The sequence below is a fragment of the Pristiophorus japonicus genome, chromosome 13, assembly GCF_044704955.1.
Source record: "Pristiophorus japonicus isolate sPriJap1 chromosome 13, sPriJap1.hap1, whole genome shotgun sequence".
NCBI lineage: Eukaryota > Metazoa > Chordata > Chondrichthyes > Pristiophoridae > Pristiophorus > Pristiophorus japonicus.
This window is the reverse complement of record NC_091989.1, coordinates 126,960,227-126,971,151: the sequence shown is the minus strand read 5'-3', so window position 1 is coordinate 126,971,151 and position 10,925 is coordinate 126,960,227. Positions and strand designations below refer to the sequence as shown.

At 39.1% G+C, this 10,925-nt stretch overlaps 1 protein-coding gene across 1 annotated transcript; it reads left to right on the top strand.

The window, feature by feature from the left end:
* The first annotated feature begins 3,211 nt into the window (after nucleotides 1-3,211).
* irx5a (iroquois homeobox 5a) lies at nucleotides 3,212-5,340 on the top strand. Its single transcript, XM_070896928.1, has 3 exons — nucleotides 3,212-3,468; nucleotides 3,823-4,228; nucleotides 4,585-5,340. The coding sequence occupies exons 1-3, from the start codon at nucleotides 3,232-3,234 to the stop codon at nucleotides 5,301-5,303; spliced, it is 1,362 nt and encodes a 453-aa protein (XP_070753029.1). The 5' UTR covers nucleotides 3,212-3,231; the 3' UTR covers nucleotides 5,304-5,340.
* The last annotated feature ends 5,585 nt before the right edge of the window (nucleotides 5,341-10,925 follow it).

Here is a 10,925-nt window from a genome sequence, read left to right as displayed (position 1 = left end):
AAGGTAAAATATTGCTCCTCAGATTACAAAACTACTTTTAAGTGCCTTCAGCTTTAGCCATTGTAACAAATAGTCAATCACTTGTGTAACCCTAGAGTCAATATTTTACTACTGTAGCTCTCAAATCTAGCAATAGTATTTTACTAGCAAATTGCCCTTCAGCTGATGAATCAAGTTTTTTGTATATACAAGATGACAACAGAATTGGGAGACTTCAGATATTTGCTTCACCAAGCCACCTAGTGGCCAGAGGCTGCAACTATTATCGTGACAGGTGACATAGCAAAAATGAATGGGAAATGTTGACATTGCAATTTACAATTGTAATTATTGACACAAAAGCATGACCAAAAATCATAACAGGAAGGAACGGTTGTGGACAGGAACCCTACAGAATTTTTAAACAATGAGTTTACTATATTAAGCATGAGATTTTAGATTTAGTTTCAGATTCTCTCCTGAAGGCCCTACATTCTGACCTACTGAATTCCAATTGTTGAAGCTGTAATATGTAAGTCAAAATGATGTGGTTCTTACACATGTGTCTTAGCACAAGGGAATGTTTTTTTCTATAGAGTTATACAATGAGATTTTTAGATACAAAGAGGACAAAGTTATCAAGAATTATCTCAATCTTGGTCTCTCCCATGTACCATGGTCCTAGAATCTACCATGGATTATAGAGATGTATGCAACAAATGTACATACCACTCTTCCAAAGGTATTTGGCATCAATTTTTTTAAAGAATTCAAAATTAATGAAATGGATGCATACTCCAAAAGAAATTGGATGGAAAAAAATATTGAATAAATTAGAAACAAGTGTTGTTGATGCTCTGGCTCCAGCTGGCAACCTCCTAGCTGCCATCCACTGTGACAGCAGGAAAGGACATTGGGGGACAGATGAGATGGTAACAGACATAAGCAAAGGACATGTAGGACTTCTATGTATGAGGAGTGCCAGTGCCCTAGTTGTAGTACAGGTTAGTCCAAACATCCAAACACAAAACTTTCAAGTAAGCCCAAATTCAGTAAATCAGCCCATATTAATGGAATACAGGTCTCTTCAGACTCTAAATTCACTTTAGTGCTCTTCCATTTACAAAATATGAGTATTGTATACTTTATTCCAAATTATACAACAAGTTATATAAAGCCAAAGCAATGCACGTTTAATTGAATGAAAGTGAACAAAAATATCATCAACAATTAAAATATGGAAATATTCTTCATACATACTAAGAGGCGGAATCATTCACCCTCTATAAACATTCAGAGCGAAGTATTCCTTCATTCCCTGGATCTCCAACTCAATTTACTCTCTAATATGAGTCCACAAATGAACATTTTTTAAATACCAGGTTTTTTTCAAAATCTAAAGTTTGTTGATTTCCAATAACCCAAATACATTGTTTTCAGTATAAAAAAATAATTAAATGACAGGGTTCAATGTTTTTCTATAGACTCAAGAGTATTAAGTAACCCAAGATGAATAGATTTTATTTTAATAGTCCAAAACTGCATGTCAGGGCTTTTATTTTATTATGCACTTGGACTTGAGTCTATTTTTATAACAGTAATTCTCTCCACACATTTTATGCACGCATAGTCTGCACATTGTGCTTTATCATCTCCTGGCATTGCTTACTAGCGGCTGTTGCTCACTGGTGTCAATTAGTGGCCAATAGTGAAAATTAGCTTCTCACACTCTTCAACCATCATGCACAACATTTATTTCTAAGGTTTGTATAGAGGGGGATGGGGTGTACACAGGCACAGTACATCCTGTGCACCAACTGCAAATTATTTCTCAATAAATTTTCAGTAATGACATCACAATTGTTGATCATTCATTGTGAGTCTCATTTTGTATTAATGTTATAGACTGCACTGACAGCTGCTGTCGGAACAAAAATAGACAGACCTAAAATTGAATCAAATCACCCCATCAGATTAATAGTATACTGTTAACAGCATATAAAAATAACCAATACCCCGGAGTGATTTCAAGGCAATAATGTAATCTCTGGGTTCGGGTGATTTTTTTAATTTTCTGTGATTTTTCTCCTCTGTCCCCGTCTCCACGCTGGGGTGTGGCTCCAGGAGGGCCAATACCTTGCCCAAGTGGTCATCTACTCAAGTGTCACACAAGTGACATCACAGTCCAGCCCGATCCTGTCTTCCCCCAATGTTCAAACATACACGCACACTTTCATATAATTCCAGCACGACCACTAGACGGTGACTAGGAGTGGGAACACGAGCTGATCCCCCACCCACCCCACCACCTTTCCCTAACCAGAGGCGATGAAGCCAATTTCACTGTCCCTCATCTGACACCAACACTGACTGGGAATCGAACCTTGTACCTTGATGGTCTAGCTATTATGGTTTAGTTATTCACTGGATAATTAGCTGAGCCATGTGGGCTGGTGGTAGTTGCAGCGGGGTGGGGGGAGGTAGTTGCTGGTGGATTTTGAAATCATCTGAATCCTAGGTAAAGGAACCAGGTATTTAAAAATATTCCCTCTATTTTATAGGGGACAATAACTAATTCTGAAAAGGCTCCTGATTTACACGACTATATACGATGGATTATACACCTGTAACATTATACAAATATAATATCGCACACGGTAGAATTGTAATTAATTCTGGGTATTACATCTAAAATTGATGGAAAGTTTAGAAAACGCACATTGGGAGTGTTTGATTGGCACGCATTTGCAGTAAGCTCACATTTGTTCCTGGTTATATGTGCTGTGATTCGCCAGGCTTCTGTCACGTACAATATTAGCAAACTAAAGTTAAGTTGCTGGAGCCTGGTAAAAGATTGCCATCCAGGGGCCGGCGCACTTGAGCCTTGAAATGAGGCTTGTTTCGAGAGAGAGAAAAAAAAAACAGCCTCTCATTAGGTTGGTTGTGGCACCCCATCAGGCTGCTGCCTTTCTTCTATTGACAACACCCTGATAGGAGGAGCTGCGAGTGCGTAGAAGGCGTCAGAAACCCTGAATTTCTAACTTGCATCTTGCAGGACCTTTTCCAAGCAGCCCCATCCAAAGGAAAACTTCTGCAAGCAAGTAAACACTGGGAGAGTCAGCTAGCAGCTGACAGTGCAGACCCAGGCAATCTGCCGGTGTATGACTGCAGATCACACAATTCACATAAAAGCTTTGGAAATAGGGGGTTGATTCACACACACACACACACACACAAAACATAATCTTAGCCATGTCGTATCCTCAGGGCTACTTGTATCAACCGTCAGCGTCTTTAGCTCTTTACTCGTGTCCGGCGTACAGCACGAGCGTCATATCGGGACCCAGGACGGATGAACTTGGGAGATCTTCTTCGGGATCTGCCTTCAGCCCGTACGCCGGATCTACAGCGTTTACAGCCCCTTCCCCAGGCTATAACAGCCACCTCCAGTACGGTACAGACCCGACCGCTGCCTTCACTTCCTACGTGGTAAGTTCTGTTTTCTAGACACCATTATAATGCATTCATAACTATTGCTGAATACAATGGTGCCTCTTTGAGATCGTCTCTGAAAAAAATCGCACATCTCTCTTTACAAACTTTTCAGCCGCCCCAGTCTGTTATTTTAATGCAATTTGATTCTTGTTAAGAACAACTTTGGTAAAAATTGATTTTTTGAGAAAAAAAACAGGCTTGACTTTATTACAATCTTCAAAAGCTCACAGCTTTGCATTCAGCTGTTCGCATTTTTAAAAAAATGTATTATTTCACTAGGTAAAAGGATTTACAGCTGAATGCGTTTGGTACAAAACGCGATTTTGACGGGTGTTTGTTGTGTCTTAGGGCTCTCCCTATGATCACTCGACGGGAATGGCTGGATCTATAGGATATCACCCGTACGCCGCTCCTCTAGGTTCTTATCCCTATGGTGACCCCGCTTACCGAAAAAATGCCACCAGAGATGCCACTGCCACCCTCAAAGCCTGGCTCAGCGAACACAGAAAGAACCCTTATCCCACCAAAGGCGAGAAGATCATGTTGGCTATCATCACCAAAATGACTCTGACTCAAGTGTCCACCTGGTTTGCTAACGCCAGGAGGAGGTTGAAGAAGGAGAATAAAATGACTTGGACCCCGAGAAATCGGAGCGAAGACGAGGAAGAAGAAGAGAACATAGATCTGGAGAAAAACGACGACGATGAGCCACAAAAATCTTTGGAAATGGGGAACACGTCGGAGCCAGAGTCAGGTAAGAAATTAATGAATATTTTAGTGAAATCATTTCCAATAAGGGCGTGGAGTTGATTTAGCTTTATTATTTATAAAGCACACATATGCAAATAACACACTGATTTTCGTTTGAATTGTAATTTTCGCTACACGTGTAGTTGAGAGACGTTTTACAAAAGGCAATACTGTAAAATCCATAAATACTGTCTGGAAGTAACAACATTTAAGTTGAATCAAGAAATCGGAATATCATATAATGTTGAGTGCCCTATAATAATAAAGGTAATTTGAATATAATTAAAATGTTTGCATTTTTTGACGTTTTGCAATAGAATAAGTGTTTTTTTTTCTCTCTTTTTCAACTGATTCAAACAGGGAATCAGAAAGCGAACATATTAGAAATTGCTTGCGAGAGATTTGAGGAACAAGATTCTAGTAAAGAAAGTGGGCAGATCCTTAGCGAATCGGAGTTAAAAGACGCCGAGGAAAGAGAGACCATTCACTCCCCCAAAGCTACGACTTCTTCTCTGGTTGTGCCTCACGGAACCGAGCTCTTGCATGAAGGCAACGACTCCGAATTGGAAACTGCACATACAAACCTAGCTCACACTCTTCCTAGTAACACAGCGAACTGCAATGTGACTTCAGTCATCCATTCCCCCCCGGCAATGAGCTCCAAGCCCAAACTCTGGTCTCTGGCAGAAATCGCCACTTCGGACAAGTCGAACGAACAGAGCGAGCAGCAGCAGAGTGCGTGCCCGGGTCAAGGCTGCGCCATGTCGGCCAGCGCCTCGTCTCCGTCCCGTTCCCCTTGCCCTTACCCGAACAGCGCTGTGCTGGCTCGGCCTCTCTACTACACCTCGCCTTTCTACACCGGCTACACGAACTATGGCAGCTTCGGACACCTGCACAGCCACCATGGAGGCAGTAGCACAACACACTTCACTTCCAATGGATTAAGTCAGACTGTCATAAGCAGAGCAGAGGCTCTAGCAAAACTCTGTCCAGAAACTAAAACAAAGAGCCCGCCACAAATAGATCATTGCAAGGACACATCGTCTTATGATTTGAAGAAAGGTATGTCGAACATTTAATACTGGTTCTTCGCCGAATCTCTGGACACTATTTATTATTTTGCCATGGCAAATTATTTTCCCGTCAAGATGGTATAAAGTAACAAAGAATTTTAGTTTCTGATATGTCGGAAACGGTTGATTCAAACTGTTCAAAATGTAACATCTGAAAAAATGTCTTAACCAACCACGAATTAATTTGTATTAAGACTAATTCTGTATATTTAATGTAGCATTTTTGTATTTAAAAAGGATAATACACCCTCTTTGAAGTAAATTATGAAACGAGCCTCTTGTACAGATATTAATGTTGTTCTTTCGTATAATATATACATATATATAATATAAATCTGTGTTTTTGAAATGTTTCATAGTTAAGACGATGGCAGTTTAATTTAAGACGAAAGCTGTTTTCTCTGGGTGTGGGGGAGAAAAGGATTTAACAAAACAATAATTAGACTTACGAGAGAAAAATTAACTCAAGGGCCGTTGCTGAAAAATGTAAATATTGAATTAAAACACAGTTTTCGCTTACACATCCAGGCGATCATTGCTGTTTGGCTTGTTTTTTTTTAAGTGATGAACTTTTATTTTAAAGAAAATTAATACAAAAAAGAGAGTGTGGCACTTTTACTGTGCAGCTGGTAGAGTGCAAGGACTGGCTGGAATAATAAGGCTAAAACTAAAGTGCCATCCTTTAACCTAATTACATCCAATCAGTGTCGTGTTTTATGCAAAGCAATCAGCTGGTGAACTTTGCTAATGAGTTCGATTTTATGCCAAATTTAGTCCTCATTACTATCGCAAAAAAGCGCAGCAGTGCTATATATGAGGCAGAGAGAACTGAATACATCCTGACATCCGTACAAGATAACCTCGTCTGTACTTTTCTCACCCCACCCCCTCCCTCCCAAGATGTTTTCGTTTACCATGCAAATTCGCTTAATTCTCCGGTGTTGGCCGCAAGCTTTTCTTAGGGTTTTTTGCTGCTCATATTTCCCCCACCATCAATGTTACCATACTGGAACCCATTCAGTTAAAAGTGTTGACTGTAACTTTTCCCAGATTCGCAGGTAGGTGTCACACTTGTTCTGAATAGAAAACCATCGTACTTTCAAATAAGTGCCAAAAAGGCTTTACAAAAATCGGAATCAAATAGCACTCTTTGCAACAGAAACCCTCCAATTCACAAACCAGGGACTATCAAATTAACGTGAAACAAAAACAAAGAAAAGAAATCAAACTCATATTATTTGATGTGAATAATTTCACTACAGCCAATGCCCTGAAAATGTCACCGTACTTCGAAGTGTGATGCGACGAAAACCAGAAATTAATTTTTTGTGAAATATTGTCGTCTGTGTATCGAGCGTGCTGGAAGTAGGAGAAAAAAAATCTTTGAATTGTATTTTTGTAAGAACTATACCCAGAGCTTTTACTAATTTATGCGGCTGTTTTTTTTGCAAAACAATGGACTCGGAAATGTTTGTAAATAAAATCTCAGCCTGATTTTTCCAAATGCGACTTGATGCTTCCTGTTTATGCTTCTGTAGAATTGGTTCAGCCCGACTATCCTAATTTAAAAGACCAACAGATTGAGGAATTAAATATTAATGACGGACCCATCTGATTATTTCGCTACAGAAAAAGAGAAAACGAAAAAAAGAGCTCATTTATAGTGGCAATTAAATTGAAGATGTCAGTTCCCTTTCCCTCAATTGAATTTAGTCAGCGAGCCCATTAAATATTGTATAACCACTCTACATTTCGACCTAATCTATGCGTAGTTTAAGGTTAGCTGCGTAGGGACGAAGTGCTGTAAATTTTGCACTTGGTTAATGTAAAATTACTTATGCTATTTGTATTTCCAACGGTCTTATAGCACAGATAATACAGGAGACACGTCGGGCTGTCAAGCTGAATTGAACGCTGGCACGTGTGTTTCACATATTTAGCGAATTTTCCAAACAATTGCATTGGTCACTAATCACAATTTAGATGTTTCCACAATTAAAATCTTTAAAAAAAACACTTTATTTTAAAAACAAAGTTTCAATGGGGCAGGGTTTGATTTTGCTGTCTGCATGTCATTATAACCCATTGCACTTTTAACACGTTACTTGTCATAAACACATGATTAATTCAGAACCTAAGTATACTCAGGTGAATCGCAACACTCGCTATTTAAGGCACACTGATAACGTGCGTGTACACACAACGAATTGGACAGAGTGTTATTCCAGTGTGAAACATTCTGCGATATTATTTAATTATCCATAAAACGGCTCAGTGATTACACCAAAGTTCATCTCTTAAACAATCCCCCCTCCTTATTAATTGTGTAATAGGAAGTAAATTTTTAAAAAACGCGGAAGAAAGCGGCTCAATTTACCAGTTCTCTTTAAAATACAGTTTCTCTAGTAGGACTGTTAGAAGATGGGTTGCCATTAATCTTATTTAATTTCATCTTTTTAGTCTTTCAGTAAATTGTCGGAAAGTGTCTCAAGGGGCGAATATAAATACCCGTGTAACGGTACTAAAATGTTCAGAGTCTCCCGGACATTCAAATCAGGACTTCTATTTATATCTGGTGCTAAAGTGTTAGCTGCATTGGCGTGATTGCAATATATCATCAGCCAGTACCATAATTATTAGTTCCCCCTCGCCTCCTTCCTCATCTGGCTTTCTTCAATGTAATTTTCTTTTGCTTAAAACGTACAAAATAACCTGCAGCTTAAAGTTATGATCAGTTTCAAACAAGGAATTAGTAGCAAATTACTTTTTTCATGGAAACTATGCAAATTAGTAGTGTGACTATGGTGTCTATTTTAGGAATTAAATTAATCTTTACTTAATTTCAAAGGATTAGAGACTTACAGGAGGTATTAGTCATAAGCTGATTTTTATATTTTTCATAAAGAAATTATCTTTTATGAGTTGTTCAAGTGCATTAGCGCAGATTTACAAATACTATTTCCAATGTTCTGCACTGTAAGTATATCCTAGTTCCAAACGCACCAGATACTAGTTCCAGTTACTTTGTGGTTTTCACTAAATGCTATGGGTTGTAGGGGTTGGTGGCAATCGCCGAATTTGCAGTTGTATAATCACACATGAGTCTTCCTCCGGGCAGCCTTTATATTAAAGAGGACTGATGGTCGCAAGTATTAATATTTAGCGGGATATATAATTTCACGATGCTTTTATTACTGTTGCCTGAATCTAATCTGTTTCATTAATTTAGAAATGAAAACAATTAATGACATGCTCTTGAGTTCAGCAACCTTTTTTTCTAACTGTTCAGAATATTTATTATTTGACCACAGCTTTCAGCAGGCTATGCACAGTACACACGCATGGATGTGCATGCATGCTTGTCTGATTAAGTATGCATGTGTTCACGCATATAACTGCGTAGAGATATACATGCACGCATATACCTCTATATGTATGTGTGCAGGCGCCCACCTGTTACTACATTGTAACTATGGGCTATTACCCACAATATTTCATCTATTTCCCCTGGTAAGATCAAATATTAAATGACTTTTGTGTCGTCCTCTTCATAATAAACAGTATTTGAAACTTCTTAATGTAATATAAGGTCGCTGCACGTTAAACAGTACAAATTCATACTTATATACTATTGTTCCAAACAATATATTTGCAAATTTCCCTTTTTCCTCAAACAAAAAGGACTCCATTCCTGTTACACAAACGGGGCAAGTGAATGTGACAGGAATACCGATAACTGCTGCGACTTTAAAGTACCTTGTATACTTTTGGGAGTGCTGATACCGATTTCGGTGTTCATTATGCTTATCTGAAAACACCTTCTACACTAACCGCATTGCTTAAAACACCGGTGTGTTACGATGTGGATCTTCAAATGATTCCCGTTGAACACAATAGGTAAGACAAATAAAAAATAAAAATAACATTTGTTTTGACAACTGCAAAGTTTGAAAGCTCTGGACCGAGGAATGCCCCAATAGATGTCAAAACGTGAGCCTGGGAAAGTAAGGAAGTGTGCAAGTTTTGAAAGGGCACTTTATTGGCAACAAAATGATGTATGTAGATATGTTTATAACAAGAACCACACTATTAGTGTGGCATTCTGATTCGTTAATAGGGAAGGACGGCAAAATAAATGCACGTCAATATATTTACAATAAAAAGTATCCATACTCGGTAAAATATGAGCAACATGGGTACTATTAACCCAAAATAGCGTTTGTATTTATGCACAACGGGCTGAAAACTGAAGCAAAACACTGGATGTCGCTCCATCCTTGGAGAATTTCAGGTGACCAAGAGCAACGCGTTAAGAAACCACTTGAGCATCAGAACAAAGGCATGTTACTGAAACTTCTAGGACTAAACTGGGAAGTAATTTTTTTTTTGAATTTTCACGTCGGAATGATTCTCTTCCATTCCAAACCAGTTAAAAATGTGGCGCTCCTTCCACACGCCACGATCTGTCCTTAGCTCGCCCCATTGACTGGTAAGAGGTGAAAAGTCTGTGTCCTTTTCCCAGCCGTGAATTCCTGGCATTCCTCCCTTTACATGGTCAAAAAAATCTGTGGAGTAACAACAAGCAGACAGCAATCGCTCTCAGTCCCAGCCATGCAGAGAAAAAAAGGGAAAGAAACATCACGCATTACTGTTCATTTCTTCGCGCCTGACAGGTAACAGTGTCAGAGAGCTGGAATGGCCGCCACCTCCAGTTGGCTCCTCAGGTTTGCTCAGTGAAATCCCGAGTTTCCTTAACCAGCTCGGCAAGTCGTCTATGGCTGCAAGTAATGGGCCAATGACATTTTCCATCGTCCTTGTGCTTTTTTTTAATGGGACAATTCCAGCACCATTGTTAATGAAACAAAGGGAAGGGGGAGGGAGAGTTTATTTTAAATCACCATGAAGTTGGGGGGGGGGGGGGCTTCTTATTGTTCTGGATATATTAAACTATAATTTTGTTTAAAGCATTCCTACACGCGCAAAAAACGCTGTTGTTCACGGTATTTCTGTATTACTGAAATCCTTCTAGAGGTGAACTGTTACAACGATTATCACATTCTTCACCGCTCTTCTTGAAAACTTCAAACTCTTGATCTCGAATTGTGTTTATCTAACAATGCGGCTCAGTGTCTTGAAAGAGAATGTACAAGTTCGATCAATACATTTTAGATGGTCTTGCGCAATATTTCATATATTCCTAGTTTTTTTTCCCAAAGAATACAATTAGTATTCGAGGCAGCCCTGCTCATTGCCAAGGGATCCGTGCTTCACTGTTAATGTGCATAATAATTACAGGACATGATGGGCAGCACAATTGGAACCCCAATCGGAAATTGAAAATGATCCCTGTTACTCCCTGCGTTACTCTATATGCAGTTTTACACTAAATGTGAAAAAGCCTACTGAGAACTTAAACACAGAGCCCACTTCGCACGTGGAAACACTTAGACATTTGCAACTGTGTTTATCAAAACTGTGCTAAAAGTACAATTCCAAGTTGTTATGCATACTTGGTTTAAGCGGTTCCGTTTTTGTGAAGCTGTTTCTTATTTGACCATACCCACTCTCTCCACACTGCTAAAGTTTAGTTGCCTATTTAATCTATCGCCGCCGCCTCCAAAAAAACTT

Excerpts from the sequence above, each read along its gene's own strand:
- irx5a (XM_070896928.1), top strand. The coding sequence starts at position 3,232 with ATGTCGTATCCTCAGGGCTACTTGTATCAACCGTCAGCGTCTTTAGCT. Across the intron at positions 3,469-3,822 it reads CTGCCTTCACTTCCTACGTG|GGCTCTCCCTATGATCACTC; the intron begins GTAAGTTCTGTT and ends GTTGTGTCTTAG. Across the intron at positions 4,229-4,584 it reads CACGTCGGAGCCAGAGTCAG|GGAATCAGAAAGCGAACATA; the intron begins GTAAGAAATTAA and ends TGATTCAAACAG.